General features: G+C 45.8%; 1 protein-coding gene across 12 annotated transcripts in view; it reads right to left on the minus strand.

Moving 5' to 3' along the window:
• LOC110497083 (pericentrin) overlaps positions 1-14225 on the minus strand; it is a 37389-nt gene extending 23164 nt beyond the window's left edge. For all 12 annotated transcript variants that reach the window (XR_016488360.1, XR_016488359.1, XR_016488358.1 and 9 more), the window contains exons 1-17: positions 14016-14225; positions 10572-10751; positions 9830-10024; positions 7224-7373; positions 6272-7071; positions 5776-6144; positions 5213-5696; positions 4664-5026; positions 4259-4573; positions 4025-4168; positions 2054-2309; positions 1628-1918; positions 1448-1527; positions 1263-1362; positions 1023-1149; positions 752-871; positions 458-641 (exon numbers count right to left, since the gene is read on the minus strand). Coding sequence is in view for 9 of the 12 variants with exons in the window: in XM_090208018.1 (XP_090064144.1) it covers positions 458-641; positions 752-871; positions 1023-1149; positions 1263-1362; positions 1448-1527; positions 1628-1918; positions 2054-2309; positions 4025-4168; positions 4259-4573; positions 4664-5026; positions 5213-5696; positions 5776-6144; positions 6272-7071; positions 7224-7373; positions 9830-10024; positions 10572-10751; positions 14016-14063 (4206 nt within the window). In the remaining 3 variants the exon portion in view is untranslated. The remainder of the gene's footprint in view (positions 1-457; positions 642-751; positions 872-1022; positions 1150-1262; positions 1363-1447; positions 1528-1627; positions 1919-2053; positions 2310-4024; positions 4169-4258; positions 4574-4663; positions 5027-5212; positions 5697-5775; positions 6145-6271; positions 7072-7223; positions 7374-9829; positions 10025-10571; positions 10752-14015) is intronic.
• Positions 14226-18110: the final 3885 nt, after the last annotated feature.

Consider the following 18110-nt stretch of genomic DNA (forward strand, 5'->3'; position numbering starts at 1 on the left):
TTGAAAGAATTAAGTATGTTTTCAAAATGCATACTGCCTCCAGCACATCTCAAAGTGGTGTGTGACGCACTGAATCCTGCCTAGTTGCCTAGGCACTTGAAATGGTGAATGGGAAGCGTGCTTCACCTACCAGATGAGCAATAACAAGCTATTATTAAATTGTGGCCATCAAAACTGCATTAAGAACTGTTCCGCAATGATTGTGTTTATAAAAGCAGGTTTCACTCCAGCAGCAATAAACAAGCTGTTTGATGATCTGTAGCAGCAGCTCTCGCACGACATCGACAGATGTTTCAATCAATGAATAATGCCATTTTGGTCTATGGGATTTATTTATTTCTCCCGGACAATTGGCAAGGCCAATTTTATATATTGGCTTTTCATTATTTTTGGAAGGATGGGGGCAAAAGCTGGCTATTACCGGTTAACGGTAAAACCCCGGTGTGTGTGTGTGTACCTGTAGCAGCTCCTCTCTGTAGGACAGGGCCAGAGAGGACCGTAGGTTAGACAGTTCCTTAGTGTGTCTCTCCTCCAACTGGACACGCAGCTGGTCAAACGCCTCCTGGTGTTTCTCCAGTTTCAGTGTGATCTCAGCCAGAACATCGTTCCTCTCCTCCTCCCCTCTCCCTTCAGACAGGAAACTACACAATGACAGCGGTCAGTAACATGGCCCACCACTGGCCCAGGCTTATAGATTGTGTGCAATTGGCGGCTGGTGGGCAGATTAGCCGATCGAGGCCTACTAGCATACCTAGCATCCTGGGTCTTGAGTACAGAGTCCTCCAAGGCTCCCTCCACCAGTCTCAGCTGCAGCAGGGCTATCTCCTCCCGGTAGCTCTCCTCTGCTACTCGCAGACGCTGCTCAAAGTACCTGACCGGGTACACATTAATTGGCTGTAAGTGTGTGTTCACTTGCATGGGTTTACATTGGTGTGTGTTCACTTGTATACCCTGTGCATGTACCTACCTGTATAGGTGTGTGTAGATCACATTCAGCTGCATAGGTGTGTGTGTGCGTGTACCTCCTCAGGTTCTCCAGCTCGACCTCGTTCTGCTCATTGATCTCCCGCCTCTGCTCGTTAAACTCCGCCTGCAGACGCTCGATGTCATCCACCCGCGACGAACGAGCTAGCAGCTGCTCCTTCAACTCTGGAGAGCGAGGCGAAGGAAAATGAGAAGGTATCTGAAATTCTGATGGCTGACCAATCAAACCAATTATGTTCTAGCATAGGTCCAGAGTGTGTGTGTGTGTGTCTACTCACCTCCCAGTTCCTGGCGGTTGGTCCTCATGTTGTCTAGCTGAGCGACCTCTTGGTCACAAGTCTGTCTCAGAGTCACTTGCTCCCCATGCAGACGACACACCTAAAGGGGGGGGGGGGGAAGAGACAGATGTTTAGGAAAGGCACCATCCAAAGCAAATCTCAGAAACAGAAGTGTGTGTGTTCACCTCCTGCTGTAGCTGCCGTGTTTGTTCCTCTCTCTCCTGCAGCACCACTTGATGTCTGGACACCAGATCCTCCACTGCACCTGGAGAGTAGCAGTAACACATTCATAACATCCTTACCACGTGTTTACAACATGCTTACAACATATGGACAAAATCAATAACACTTATTAGTCGACTCACGGGCAGCAGCGTCCCTGTCGGTCCAGGCCTGGCTCAGCTCCCCCTCCAGCCTCTGGAGCTCCTCCAGGCTAGCCCGGGCCTCGGACAGATCTGCGCCAGTCTGGGTGAAGGCTGCCTGGGTAGAGGAGACTGATACCCGAGCCTCTGACAGCTGTGTCTGGAGCTCTGACTGGGCCTTCTCTGACTCCTGCTGCCACCGGGATCTCAAGGCCACTATTTCTGCAGCCTGCCGCTCCTCCATGGACGCCCTCTCCTGGGAGACACGACTCTCACACTCCTGCCTCAGAGCATCTACACACACAACGACAACAATGGTCACCAATGACAGTTTACTCGATCAGGTCAGATGACGGTCCATTTGTTAAACAGAGCTATGCATTGGAGCATCTGAGTGAGAAGACCCTATTCTACAACCATCATCCTCACCCATGTTCCTGTGATACTCCTGCTGCTCTCGCTGGATCCTCTCCTCACTCTCAGCTCTCAGCCTCTCCACCTCAAACTGCTGTCTGGCCTGCAGCACGGCCCTCTCCTGGGCCCACTTCTCCCTGAGGGAAGCCTGGAGCTCGCTTAGAGAGGCCTCCCGCTCCCGCTGCAGGTTGGTCTGGGAGAGCTCAAGCTGGGTCGTTTGGTGGTTGGTCAGGCTCAGACGCAGCGCCTCCAGCTCCAGAGCCTGTTGGCTCTATAGCGCGATAGATAAGAGAGGTAGGTAGGGGGTAGGGTTTCCATTAGGAAAATGTGAAGCCGGACATTTGAAGGAAGCATTTTAAATTTAACAGACACATGAGAAATGTACTTGACCCGTACGTATTGGGTGCGCAACCTAACTAAGGCGTACACCCACAGTGCTCAGAATGACAGAAAACACATTTAGATTATGGTTATTCATTTTAAAGATCGCTCTGCCATTTCCTGGTTGCTAAAATCCAAATATTTTGCTTAATTTCAGTTTATGTAACAAAGCAAGTAAAGTGTAGAGAATCATTGTACCATCTAAACCACTGTGAAATATCTTAATGGGAAGCATAGAAATACCACACATAAAACAGCTCTACCACTTCTTAGACTTGCTTTCAATGACAACGACAGATCTCTAACACCCATTTCTATGAGAATTTGGTCGGGTCTCCCAAAAAGTGACATATTGCAGCTTTAACAGAACACGCAACTTGAGGATGCAACGACACGCATCCTTACCAAAAACCGATGAGCACTTTGGAGATGATAGATTACCTGCCACAATTACTTTTCCTCAGCCAACAAGACGAGTAACGAACGGCAAAATCACTAGCGTATGTCAATCTAGACCATAATAGTTAAGATAATCTATTGGTCAGCTAGTCGTTCTGTGGGAGAAAGAGATAAACTATTCCAAACAGACTCTGGGACAGTTGTGGGATGATAGATCCCAAATCCACACAACCAGTAGGCTAAGAGATAAAAAATAAAAATGTTAAAAAGGCAATGAGGCCAATGCAACAGATCTGAACATTTAGCGTAACATTTGAATAAACTATGATTTACTCAGATGATTAGTGCAGCAACACACCAAAGCAGTAGGCTACGCATGTGTGTTCCATTATGCAATTAACAGGAGAACACAGCTGTTAAAAGCACACCGCAAATGCAAACAGTTGCATGTGACAGATGAAAAAAAATCTGTTCAAAATATAGAAAGAGGTGAGATCTAAAGATGCAGGAAGTAGCATGAGTTGCTAATATGACTAGGATTGTGCCTTTGGCTACTGGACAATGAAATAAAGTTGATTTGAGAACCAATAGAACATGAGAGAAATAGTCTACTGGTTTCAATGGAAGTCTTCGTAAAATAATGGCCTCCACATTTCTATGGTCGGATTCTACTTTGAAGCAATGCAAGACATGCCTCATAATATGAAGTAAAACGTTCAGGTTTCAAACTATTAACAATATTTTCTCAAAATGCAAACTGCCTCCAGCTCATTGTAAAGTGGAGTGTGACAGATTGAAGCCGGCCTACTATTGTACTTGAATGGCGAATGAGAAGCGAGCTACAGTGACCAATTGAGGAATAAAAATAGTAAGTCTTTAAATCGTGGCCATCAAAACATTTAACACGCGATGATTGGGCTTATAAGAGCATGTTTCACTCCAGCAGGAAGGAATGAGCTGTTTGAGGACCTGTAGCAGCAGCTCTCGCCGCTGACAGATTTTCCACTCATATTAGGTTCTGTATCTGTATGCTGTGCGTGTGATAAACATAACGACCAACGAAAATACACGTGCTAATTGAATTTCACTAAATAGTCTGGTATTTCCATCAATGAATTATTTAATATTTTTTGGGACAACTGGCCGGCTATTATCGGCTAACGGAAAACCTGGTATGGGTGGTTGTGTGTGTGTGTGTGTGTGTACCTGTATCTGCAGTAGCTCTGCTTGGTGGGCTGTCTCCATGCTCTCCCTCTGGTCCCCTGATAGCTCTGCCTTCAAACGGCTAAGCTCCTCCCTCTGCTGTGACATCATCTCCAACAGCATCCTCTGGTGTTCTCTCTCGTTCACCTGGAGACAGAAAACAAGAGATAGAGGGTGGATGACTAGCAGAACACAGGTATGTGAATAGGTTGTTGTTGTAGTAGTGTGTGTGTGTACCTGTTTGATAAGGCTGATCTGTCTCTTCTGCTCCTCCTCCAGACTGTGTCTCTGCTCACACAGCTCTCTCTCCAGACGGCCGCTCAGCTCAGATACCTCCTCCTGGTGTTTCTCCTGCAGCTCCTGCACGTCCTCACTGTGAGATCTTCTCAGTCTCTCTGTGGCCTCCTCCACAGACCGCATCTGCTGCTCCAGGAGAGCTTTCACCTCCTGCTCCCTCTCCCTCCGCTGCTCCTCCAGCAGGCGTCTCACCCCCTGCACCTCCTCGTCCTTCTCCTGCCTCTCCTCCTCCCACTTCTCCCTCTCCTCCGCCACCTGAAAAAGAGATATATGTCTGTTCAGTACTTCCTGAACAGGTCCAAATACATATCATAGTCTAATCATCATCCTCCTCCTCCTCCTCACCTCTTCCTCCTTGTCTCGGAGCTGTCTCTGGAACTCCTCCATCACCTTCTCCATCCTCTGTGTGGTTCTGTCCATCTCCTCCTCTCTCCTTCTGCCCTCCTCCCTCTCCCTCACTCCCTGGGCCTGCAGCTCCTCCAGGTTCCACAGATTATGTCTCAGACACAGCAACTCAGACTCTACCTCTGTTTTCTCCCTCTCCATCTGCTCTGTCCTCCTCTCCCTCTCCTCCGCCTCCTTCTGGACTCTGTCCATCTCTTTCTGAGCGGTGTCGAGCTCCAGGGTTTTCTGACTGAGGAGAGCGGTGGTGGTTTTGTGCCTGGTTTTAGTTTCTTCCAGCAGGGCTAGAAGCTGGTCACGATGGGTCTGGAGAGGAGAGGCGGGGTTATTAGCTTGGACCCAATTAGAACCAAACAAATCCATTAGAGGGAGAGAAGAACACCGGGATTAGCTAGTGGAAGATGAGGAGAAACAAGAGTGAGAGGGAGCAAGAGAGGAAAAAGTGAAAAGAGGGAGAAGTAGTGAGGGAGTAGGAAGAAAGCTCCTAGCTACCTGTAGTGACTGTAGCCGTATTCCAAACAGAGCATGAACTTCAGAGGAGACAGAGTCTCCTGCCCATTTCACCTCCTGCAGAGAGGAGACCAGCTGCTCCTGCTGCTTCAACCTGGAGAGGACACTCTTCTCCTCCTCCACCTCATCTTTCTCCTTGTTGCTTGCTATCTCCAACCGGACAGAGGAGAGCAGCTCCTCCTGCTGTTTTAGACGAGCGAGGAGGAGAGATTTCTCCGCTTTTAGCTGTTCCATCACTCGTTCCTGGTTGGGGAGGAGGATACCTCCCTCCTTCTCTAGGAGAGGAGAGGAGTTGAGTCTCTCCATCTCTTTCTCTCTCTCCTCCATTAAGGTGCAGAGTCTGTTCTTCAGATTGTCCTCCTCGTGTGTTTTCAGGCTGACCTCCTCCTCAGCTCTCCTCCTCTTCTCTCGCTCCTCCTCAAGCTCCCAGTGCACCTCCTGCAGATCCTCAGAGACCTGGGCCCACCTACACACACCATGAACATGAGCTGTAAGTTCTCCAACACAAAGATATGGAAAACAGGCACACATTATAACACACTCACCTGGCCCTGGCATCCTCCAGATCCTCAGCGCTCCTCCTCAACTCCTCCATCACCACCTCCTTCTCCCTCAGAGCCACCTCCTCCCTGAGGTCTCCACACTGCTGGATGAGCAGCTCCTTGCCCAGGTCTGAGACCTCCTGACTCTCCGACATCTCACTGAGCCTCTCAGAGGTCTCGCTGGCGTCTCGTGAGACAGAGAGGGGGTCGTTCTGCCACTGGGAGGCGAAAGAGGGCAAGGTTTCGTTCTCAGGGTCGGGGTGGTGGGACTGTGCAGTGGATTGTGGGACAGAAAAGTGAGTCTGTTCTTCCTGCGAAAAGGACAGCTGGGATTGGTCACCACCGCTGATGATGTCACTGTCCAGCTCAAACCTGTGGTGGGATGGAGGGAGAGAGGGATGAGAGGACTGAAAGGAGAGAGATTAGGAGATGTGATTTGTATGGGGGAAAAAATCCACCATAAGGGCAAAAATCACACATACAGTAATTTCCCTCTGACCTGTAGTTGCCAGAGTTGTCCAGCAGGCTGTGCCCTTCCAGAAAGCTGCACTCCTCCAGAGTTTCATTGGCCCAGGACAAGTGTGTGTGTGAGGGGAGGGCCAAGGGGAGGTAGCGCTCCAACAGCGGGGTGCCATCAGTGGGGAGGGACAGGTCTAGAAGGCACTCCTCTCTCTCCTCCCCCTCCCTCTCTCCATCCTCCTCCACACTAGCCTTGGCCTGGTTCAGTTTGTCTTTAGAAGCCTTGAACCCCAACTCCTCTCTCGTTCTCCCTCTCTCCCCCAACACCTGTCGGACTCTCTGCACCTCCTCTCCAAGTCTCCTCTTCTCCTCTTCCTGTCTTTCCCTGATCTCTCGCTCATCCTCCCTCTCGTTCCTTCTCTCCCTCTCCTCCTCCAGTCTCCTCCTTAGCTCCTGCAATTCCCTATTCAACACCTCCTTCTCCTCCTTGTACTGGTGGATCTCTCTCCTCTCCTCCTCCCTCCCTGTCCTCTCCTCTTCTAGTTGGGAAAGCATGAGCTGGTTTTTCTCCCTCTCCTCTAGCAGCTCTCTCCTCAATGTGTGTATCAGTACATCCATCTCAGGATCAATACATTGTTCTGGGCTCTCACACCCAGCTCCAGTCTGTTCATGTTCCATTCGGAGTGTGCGTATTTGGTTCCCTGGTTCTGTTACTGGGACCTCCAGGTGGTTGGGGAGTGAGGGAAGGTCGTGGGAGCTGTGGCCAGGCCGGGAGGCCTGCCGTTGGGCTAGGGAGAGCTCTGAGCCCCACTGGGTCCTGGAGCCAAAGAACTGAGAGGTCTGGAAAAGACAACAGGGACATCGAAGAACTTACATTCACTATTTCATTGATAGCAGTAAAATTAAATAAACAGTTTTACATTTTGTCAATCACAATCATGTGTACTGTACTTGTTTAACATTTTTTGAAGTGTGTGTGTGTGAGCGTGAACCTGCTGTAGCTGCATCTTCAGAGCCTGTATCTGTCCAGTGAGGGAGAAGGCCTCCTGCTGTACCTTGTCTCTGGTCTCCAGCGCCTCCTGCAGGTTACAGCTCAGTCTGCTGATGATCTCATTACGCTTCTCTACTGCGGCCTGTAACTGCTGCAGAGAGAGAGACTATAGAGTCAGACACGGACGTAAAACTCCTTACTTTATTACATTTTATTCTGTTCACTTTGGATTAAAAGTGTCTGCTAAATGCCACATATATGATTGCAAGGGGAATGCAAAATATAACAGAGTGAGAGGAACAGGCAGAGGGGGAGAGAGAGAGCGAGGGAGGGGAGAGAGAGCGAGGGAGGGGAGAGAGAGCGAGGGAGGGGAGAGAGAGCGAGGGAGGGGAGAGAGAGCGAGGGAGGGGAGAGAGAGAGAGGGAGGGGAGAGAGAGCGAGGGAGGGGAGAGAGAACGGGCAGAGAGAACGGGCAGAGAGAACGGGCAGAGAGAACGGGCAGAGAGAACGGGCAGAGAGAACGGGCAGAGAGAGAGACTGAGCAGAGAGAGAGACTGAGCAGAGAGAGAGACTGAGCAGAGAGAGAGACTGAGCAGAGAGAGAGACTGAGCAGAGAGAGAGACTGAGCAGAGAGGGAAATTGGGAGAAATGGGGAGGGAGGAAGTTGGGGAGGGAGCAGAGAGAAGCATGGATGAGAAAGACATCCCTTCAGAAAGTATTCACTAGACTTTGTTATTGCTTTACAGCCTGAATTTAAAATGGATTATGTTGAGATTTGTCATCACTGGCCTACACACAATACCCCATAATGTCAAAGTGGAATTCTGTTTATCTACATTTTTACAAATGAAAAGCTGAAATGTCTTAAGTCAATAAGTATTCAACCACCGTTATGGCAAGCCTAAATAAGTTCTGGAGTAAAGATTTGCTTAACTCACATAATAAGTTGCATTGACTCACTGTGTGCAATGTGTTTAACATGATTTTTTAAATGACTACCTCATTTCTTTGCCCCACACAATTTTTTTCTCCCTCAGATGAGTAGTGAATTACAAGCACAGATTCAACCACAATGACCAAGAAGGTTTTCCAATGCCTCACAAAGGGCACCTATTGGTACAGAGTTTAATGGCTGTGATAGGAGAAAATGTAGGATTGTAGATTTAGTTACTTCACAATACTAACCTAATTGACAGAGTGAAAGGAACACAAAAGTATTCCAAAACATGCATCCTGTTTGCAACAAGGCACTAAAGTAACACAGCAAAAAATGTGGCAAAGGAATTAAATTATCGTCCTGAATACAAAGTGTTATGTTTGAGGCAAATCCAATACAACAGATTACTGAGTACCACTCCATATTTTCAAACATAGTGGTGGCTGCATCATGTTATGGGTATGTAACCATTAAGGACTGGAGAGTTTTTCCAGGATAAAAATAAATAAATAAATGGAGCTAAGCACAGGCAAAATCCTACAGGAAAACCTGGTTCAGTCTGCTTTCCACCAGACACCGGGATATGAATTCCCCTTTCAGCAGGACAATAACCTAAAACACAAGGCCAAATCTACACTGGAGTTGCTTGCTTGAAAATCTATGGCAAGACTTAAATGGTTTTCTAGCAACCAATTTGACAGAGCTTGAAGAATTTTGAAAAGAATAATAGGCAAATATTGTACAATCCAGGTATGTAAAGCTCTTAGAGACTTATGTATTGACTCAGGAGTGTGAATACTTATGTAAATGAGATATTACATTTTTAACAAATTTGCTAACACTTCTAAAAAAACATTTTCTCAATTAGTCATTATGGGGTATCGTGTTTAGATGGGTGAGAAAAATTATCTATTTAATCCATTTTGAATTCAGGCTGTAACAAAATGTGGAATAACTCAAGGGGTTTGAATACTTTCTGAAGGCACTCTATCTGTAATTATTCAGAAGCAGCCCTGGGTTCTTATGGGTAAAAAAGCATGAGAACAAATTAATCCAAACGAGAAAATACCCAACCCAGTTAGAAGTGGTGTGTGTGTGGTGTGTATGTGTGTGTGTTTGTGGGTGGTGTGTGTCAAACAAGTGCATCTAACCATAAAGTTATGAATACAACTACTGTTCCCTGAAGGAGGGAAACGAGGTACAACACACAAGTGAAGTGTGCGTGTAACTTTTGTTGCAGGGCATGCATACGAACACACGTCTAACCCATTTCTCCTGGTACATATTTAAAAACGTTTGTCATTTCTCCAGCAATAATGAAATTAGAATTCAAGCTGTTTCTCTCCCATCCATCCCCTACAATAGGAAAAGCTTTACATATTTCCTAATTCATATACAAAGACTGAATGTTGATTGTCTGAAAGACGTGGTATATCAGACCTTATACCATGTGTACAACATTTGAAAAACGTTTTACTAGTCTAATTACGTTGGTAACCAGTTTATAATTGCAATAAGGCACCTTGGGGGTTTATGGAATATGGCCAATATACCACGGCTAAGGGCTGTATCCAGGCACTGTATCCTTAGCCGTGGTTTATTGGCCATTTAACACACCTCCTCGGGCCTTATTGCTTAAATAAACTGTGTGTGTCGGTACAGTTCAGTACCTTGAGCTGATCTTTTCCAGTGCGAACCACTAGGACCTCCTCTCCCACAACCTCCATCTCCTCAGGATGCCCACTGACCGCCTGCCTCCCCAGGACACTGCTTCCCTCCTGGGGATGGTGTTGCTCCAAGTGCCCCTGGCTCCACTGGACCTCTGGAAGATGGCTCTGATCTGTCTCCCCAATACATTGTGGTTCCTTAAGGGTTCAAACAAAGTTTTGGGTAAGTAAACCTAGTCATATTGCACATATTCATAGACTAATTGCTTGGTTATCTATAAAACCAGACAAGCTTGATCATTTGGGTGAACTATACCTTTAAAGCAGCGTGACTATCTAATCTTAGCCATTGAGAGCTATAGGGTGACGCAGATGGTGCAGGCTTTTGTTCTAGCATTGCACCAACACAACTCATTGAACACACTTGCTTTATTACTTCCATGAAATTAGGTGGACTTCCCCTTTAAAGCCTGTACATAGAGTTCACAGTAATCCCATTCATGTTGCTATGACAACCAGCCGCCACAAGCATCTTTGTGTTTAGTAACCCATTTCTTTCCACAGAGACACTAATGAAATGTTCTGACCCATGGAGAGATACATGCTCATAGAGTTGGGATTGGATTGGCATACAATCAAATCTGACAAAGACCTTATGATCGAAATGCTGCATTAAACTATAGAGTCAGCCTATGCAACAGTGTGGATACTTACATTCCTTTCATTCATTCAGCCAGAGGCTCACCTCATTGTTACACATGTCGTCCTGCTGTGTGGCGCTGCCGTCTGTCTGGAGGTCCATCCCTAGGGGGCGACCTTGCGCTGGGCCGTCATTCTGCGTTGGAGACGGGCCCTTCCTCTTCTGCGTCTTTTTCTGCGCGACTTGACCGTCGCCTTTCGCCCTTTTCTGTCGGAAGCTAGCAAGCTACGCAGGAAGGACAGGGAGAGGTAGAGGGACACGTAGGTCAGGAGGGCTGAACACCACCACACTATCAGCATGTTAGGGGTTAGAAGTCAGAGTTCACCAAAGTCCATCAAAGTTCAAATCCATCATTCCGATCAAGGAATAAAAGGCCAAAGTTCCAATCAATCATCCCAGTGATTAAAGAAGTCAGAAAAGGCTAGAGGCTTAAGGGGTGAAGGTTTTCATCCACCCAATGAGCAAGAACAAGAGTTTGATTCAGATCATCTTCCCAGCACTCAGGTAACATCCCTGATTAAACCAGCAGAGAATGAAAGCCACAGCACATTGCCAGTCCAAAGCAGTCAACCAGCCACAGTCTCCACTTAGTCCTAACAGTCGTCCTCCCAGCATCTCTCCGTAGATATCCCAAAACCACTATCACTGGTTCCCAACAAAGCGATCGGAAAAACCTCCTGACATTTTAAAGGCCAAGTGCACTGATTCAGTCCGTGTAATTGTGCATCTTTCAACATCCCTGTCTCTCTCTCACTCCCTCCCTCTCTCTCTCCTATAAACAGCTTAAAATCAGATTACAGTGGTTCAGAGACCCTCGTATAACGCTCCACCTCTGACGCTCTCTCTCCCCCACGCAGCCTTTCTCTCCCTTTCAAACCAATCTATCAATCCCACACAGATAAGACAACACACACGGCAGACAAGCACACTAGTCTCAATATGACACTTCAACCTCCCGCCGAGGGTTGGGATGGCAGTGTAATGCAGAGAACGCAGGAGGAGCTTTGTCTCGAGCCCAAAGTGTGTGTCAAGGTGGTAGCACGTGTTTTGTTCCAACCCAAGCAAACCCGTAACAAGCCGACCCATGCCATGTCCAGCCCCAGAACTCATGTTGCATTGAGCAGTGCTACTGACCCATAAGAGTGTGAGTGTGAGTGTGAGTGTGTGTGTTTCAATGCCTGATCTCTACATGTGGGCTGTTCTACTCGATTGAAGTCTGCCCAGCTTTCAGCAGATACTGTACACACCCACTCACCATCCTCAGCCTCCTGTGTCTGACTGTGATAAAGTGAGACTTAGCTGTAGTCGAAGACGCTGCTCTACACACTAACACTATCAGACAGGCAGCTCTGTGTGTGTACGTATGTAGGCTGTGTGTTCAAACTGAAGACTGGAGCTTCGTATGCCTCAAATCAAAAGACAACTGATGCAGACGTGGCACGTCACCATAGCAACAGCTGCCATAAGTGGCTCACTGACGATTTCACAATTAAGTACAGCATGAAAAAGCCTACTGTAGCCTATGTCATGCCCATTTGTTTTCAACTTTTCTAATACTGTTGCTATATTTGAGGGCATACTAGTTCCCTCAGAAGTGTCATGTGAGGGTTGGGACGTTAACTGCAAGAGAAGGCCTACTGGGATCCAATGTGTTCTGTTATCTGAAACTGCACCCTTTTTTCTATACTATTTCAGACCAGTGTTTCCCAACCGTGGTCCTTGAGTACCCCTAGCAGTACACAGTTTCATTGTAGCCCTGGACAAACGCACCTCATTCATCTCATTGAGGGCTTCATGATTAGTTGTCAAGTTAAACCAGGCATGCTTGTCCAGGGTTACAATAAAAACGTGTACTGTTGGGGGTACTGGAGGACCAGAGGCAAGGTTTAGTGTCATGGCGCCATCTGATGGTGTGTGTTCACATTGACACACCTGCTATGATATCAGAGAGCCCTCCACTAACTCAACCATTAGGGGGGGGAACACAACAACAACTGAAGACTGATTGTGGATTAGTGTCTAGGGGGACAACTTCAATCATGTGGAAATAAATGAACAGAAGTCTCTGTGTGGTGCATTTCTATCAGTCCCATCCACAAAAACAGAACCCCAAAAACAGACAGAGGCAAGACAGTGATGAGTTAACAACATCCCAAAACAGATCAATAGATCCCATAGATAGACCAGGGGGTGGTCAAACCCCCACATGCAGAGCTGGAGCTACCAGACTTTTTGCTGCTAATCAGCTGCTCACCAGGACCTTGATAAGCTGAATCAGGTGTGTTGGAGCACGGCTGGTGCAAAATGCCTGAATAATACTCGGTATCTCTCCTGGAGGAAGGTTGGCCACCCCTGTTCTAGATCAATAGACAGAATCACCACAACCCAAGAGCCATGCCACCCCTCACTTCACTTCACTTCACTTACCAACTGACTGTGCTGCATGTTGGTGGATTTCTGTCATAATAACAATGGTTTATCAATTAAGGTACTGTGAACAAAGTCATCATACAACTGCTGCGTGAGCATCACCCAGGTTTGAGGTGTGCCAAAAATAGGTAGATCACACATCCTTTCAAGACTCGGGTGAGCCTGTCAGATATCTCATATTCTATAGCACATGCAAATCTAAATTAACAACAACTGTTGGGAGAAAGCCACCCCAAGCAAAGGTCATACCCGAAGCGATATAGACACCGTTGTGGGGAATGGCAGGGTTGATGCTCAGGTGACGGGTCAAGACATTTTCTCTAAAGTCTGCGCGGATTATAGGGTCGTTATTTTACATTGACCTGCCTGGTCTTGACATTTTAAACCTCAGTGGTAGTGTTTCACACCTCTCCACGCATTGCAAATATCGGATCACCTGCGTAGAATGGTGCATATGATGTGTATCTCAAACGCAACCACATACACAGACGAACCCAATCCTGGCTGCCATCATCACCTGCATCGACTTGGCAAGCAGGGATGATACTCTCCCAGTAAGCGGCCCACACTAATTAGTAAACAGAAGGGGAATAGATTTGGGCTGGGTAGCAAACTGAATAAGATCCCGTTTCTACAACAACTAGCCAAATCCCAACTACGTTAATAATCAGTAGTAAACTGGGTGCATTTAGTTAAGTCAACCAGTAGATGAGACAATAGGGTTGTTCAAATAGGCAGTATAACGTCAGCTGGGTTGTTGAGTCAACGGTAGAACAATACCAACATTTGTTTTAGTAAGCCACAAATTGGGTCATTATAAATCATGAATAACAAAGGGTTTAGCTAGTTAATATACTGTAGCTAGTTTAGACTCGGCTAACCATAGCCACATCGATTCAACTAGTTGCTAAAACTTGAACTTTACGCAAGGACCTTTATCAAGCAACTGCAACCTATTACTTTATTGTACGACAATGTTGCTGATACTGATACGTTTAGCTAGGTTAGCTTGATGGCTAGACAGCTACTTTGATGCATTACCCATAAGTCGTTACTAACCTTTGCTCTTCCAGCATCTAGTTTCCTCTGTCGTTCATCTTCGTCCATGTCTTGGTTGAAACACAACCATTAAAGGTTAAGGACAAATGTCCTGAAATCGCTGATTATTCCACCAATACCTTTCACTTTCTTGTGCCTCGGATGCAAAATCTTTGGAACAACTGTCAATATGAAATTCAATATGGCCGCCATGTCGTTTTAGCACCGCCCTTATCACGTTTCCTCCGCTAATATGGCCAATCAACACACTCGGAGCGAATTTCCCAGCCAATGGAAATCATGCTCTCTAAGTGTTTACATGCACAGTCAAAAACTCCTTCCCATATTCTACAGGTCCCTTACTGACAAGTTGGAAACCAATCAGAGGACTAAATGGTGAAGCTAAACTTTGATTGATAAGGGAATTAGCCAATACATATAGAGAGTTACAAAAATAGTCCACCAATACAATATTTTATTTTAATGTATGCGTGTTTTTGACTGGATCAATTAAGCTTTTTAAACCAACTACTCCACCTTTGCAAACGGCGCGCTAAATGCCCGGGGGAAATTAGTTAACCAGTAGCAGCATAGCTTTGGGTTGCCCAAACTCAGCTGTCAACTGATGTATCTTGACGACGGATTTAGTCCGCTAACTACAAATTAGAGCTCTTCATGGGTCCATCCGAACACGATTACCCGGTGCGGGTCCAAAATTCAAACGTGTGCAGGTTGGGTCCGGTTGAGTTGCATTTACACAGGCAGCACAATTCAGATATATTTTCCTCTAATCTTTTCAGTGAGATCTTTTTTCAGATCTGATCTGATTGGTCAAAATACCAGTTAGGGACAGATCGAAATGTACTGGGGGGAGTGATGGTCCAAATAGGTAGGTTTGTCAAACTCATTTTTTTGCTTTGGGGAGGGTTGTGTATTTTCTGGGGGGGGGGGGGGGGGGGGGGGGGGTGACAGCAGTGCACCCCAGTGTTCCAACTGACTCTGACAGTTGAATTTGAGGGAGGAAGACTGTTTCAGGCCTACCAGAGTTTTACTCCTGTAATCTAACAATATAATGCTTATCTTTATACAAAATATTTTGATTAAAAAAAAATACAAATGAATTAGCCTCCTGTATGTCTATATCTGTATAGCAGACGTAGCATGCCACTGGCATTTCTCTATCTATATCTCTCTGGGTGAGGCCTAAGCTTTTCTTATTTAAATAGGCTATATATATATATATATATATATATATTTAAAAATATATCTTTACTTTTTTAAATTTGTTATAGGCTGTTTTTAAAGACGTAAATGTGGCTCATTTGGTCAATATCTCTCATTTATTGATGGCGGGTCTGAATGCATATGGATGTCTGATACATTTTCTCAAATGTCTGGTAAATTAAAATCTTCTGTATCATGTCCGGTGCCAAATTTTCCTAAAAGAATATCTGAAATGTCATATTAATACTTTTTTGTTGTTGTACTTTTACCGCTTTTTCTCCCCAATTGGTAGTTACAGTCTTGTCCCATCACTGCAACTTCCCTACGAACTCGGGAGAGGCGAAGGTTGAGAGCCATGCGTCCTCTGAAACACAACCCTGCCAAGCCACACTGCTGGCAACACGAATATGTCAGAGTCCCAACTGGTGACTGAAGTCAGCTTGTAGGCTCTCCTCCACAAGGAGTCTCTAGAGTGTGATGGAACAAGGAAATCCCAGCCAGCCAAACCCTCCCCTAACCCGGACGACGCTGGGTCAATTGTGTGCTGCCTCATGAGTCTCCCGGTCACAGCCAGCTGTGACACAGCCTGGGATTGAACCCGGGTCTATAATGACACCTCAAGCACTGCAATGCCTTAGACGGCTGTGCCACTCGGGAGGCCCTAGGCATATTGTTTTTATGACGATTTTTGAATATTGCCATGAAAATCTGTCGCCAATTGGATGGAAACCTAGCTAATGTGCTAGTCCAGTGTCACTTTGAATATGCCTGCAGATCATGGTTCACCAGCAGCCCCAAACATCTAAAAAAAATAAGCTACTGTACCAGCCAAACAAGCTTGCAAGATTTGTACTTAAACTCCCCCCTCATACTCATCTGGAGGATGAGCATTTTTTCATGTCTGTCTCTGTAATGTGTCTGTATCTATGTAATTGCATATGTATTTATGTAAAAAGAATAGGGACAACAATATATATATATATTTTTTTTACTGACAAATAAAATCTATCAATCAATTCAAACTGTGCAGCAGCCAATTAATGAATGGAAAGAGACATCTGTTACAAGACACCAAAAAGTCAAGCCCTACATTCTATACTGGGTAAGCCTGCAAGGTAGGGAGGAATGTATTTTCTGTTTGTCAAGATTGACACTTGGTATTTTTAGGATCCCCATTAGCCACTGCAAAAGCATCAGCTACTCTTCCTGGGGTCCACATAAACATGAACAGAACATTAGTAGTCAAGGACTGAAATACATACATTTAAAACGTCACACACAGCCGACATATCAGTACATACACACAATATCTAGGACTAATACAAAGTACAGTGCAAATGAGGTGTTCTTAAATCAGCTTTTTAAAACTTGAGTTACCTGGGGTGGCAGAGAGTTCCATGTAGTCATGGCTCTATTTAATACTGTGCGTTTCCCAGCCTCGGTTCTGGACCTGGGGACTAGTCTATTTATTGTGGTGTTGAAAATACAAACCATGACATTGAAGTGCACGAAGTCGGCATGCTTCGCTTATTAGTTGTGTGGTGCATTAGCACCGAAACCAGCCCCTCTCCCCCAGTAAATTTCTATCAGAATTGGGCTGCCTGTGTGAACACAGCCTTTGATTGTCAACTGGTCTTGGGTCTATGTAACTACAGCCGATGACCAGAGTGAGCCCAAATGGACACAACCCCTGGCTCTGTATAACCTATAGCCTTCAAACTCAATGCTGGACCTCAAAGCCCGTTCCACTACTTTTTTCCATTGTTCCCCTCCAGATCAGGCACTTATTTAGACCTAGGACACCAATTGGGTGTAATTAATTACCAGATAGAACAGAAAACCAGCAGGCTCTGGACCTCATGGGGTAAGAGTTGAATACCCCTGACCTATAGCATATTTATTTTAAGCAATTAAGGTGAATGTATCGACTTATAGAAGGCCTAGCCAACATATAATGAATGATCTATTCGTCAACTAGAAGAGCAGCTTGGCTGATAAACATCATTTTTTTTGTCACCCTTGTATGTTAGGGTATGGGTCGTCTCTAGCTCGGGTTGTCCTCGGGTCCATTCAGGTATGGGTCGTGTCTAGCTCGGGTTGTCCTCGGGTCCATTCGGGTATGGGTCGTGTCTAGCTCGGATTGTCCTCGGGTCCATTCAGGTATGGGTCGTGTCTAGCTCGGGTTGTCCTCGGGTCCATTCAGGTATGGGTCGTGTCTAGCTCGAGTTGTCCTCGGGTCCATTCAGGTATGGGTCGTGTCTAGCTCGGGTTGTCCTCGGGTCCATTTGGGTATGGGTCTGATTGTTTTCAGGTCCGGGCACTGGCGGACTTACCATTAAACAGAAATAATACCTCTGCTTGAGGCATAAATAAATAAGAATAAAATTGCAGTAAGGCCAAATTCGATGTTTAATCAAATACATTTTTTCATATAGATTTTTGATACCTACATGGGTCCTAAAATTCAAAAGTAAATAGCTAAATGATCCTTGGTATGACCATCTTAAAACAATTCCATAGGTTAGGTTAGTAGAAATCCAGCCCGAGCCCTTAGACTCTATGGGGTTAAAAGGTCATATCTTTTTAAAGTTAAATTATATGTCTTTGATATAAATCCCTTTTTTTAAAATGAGGTGGGGCAGGGGCCCTCAGACTGGCCTCTGCCTGGGGCCTCCAAATTACTATGTTCGTCCCTGGGTCCGGTTCCAACTTTTTGGACAGGAGAAGACATCCAATCCCTCCAATAAAGACTACATTTATACATTTTCAGCATAGAGCTTCTCATTCCAGATCCTATTTGGGTGCCAATCTGGTATGATTAAATTACCACCCTAGTTTGTACCAATTTCTAACTTTCTGTACATATGACTTTCTATTCTTATCCTAAACAAT

Source organism: Oncorhynchus mykiss, chromosome 18, assembly GCF_057628025.1.
Source record: "Oncorhynchus mykiss isolate SJ-2025 chromosome 18, ASM5762802v1, whole genome shotgun sequence".
Lineage (NCBI taxonomy): Eukaryota > Metazoa > Chordata > Actinopteri > Salmoniformes > Salmonidae > Oncorhynchus > Oncorhynchus mykiss.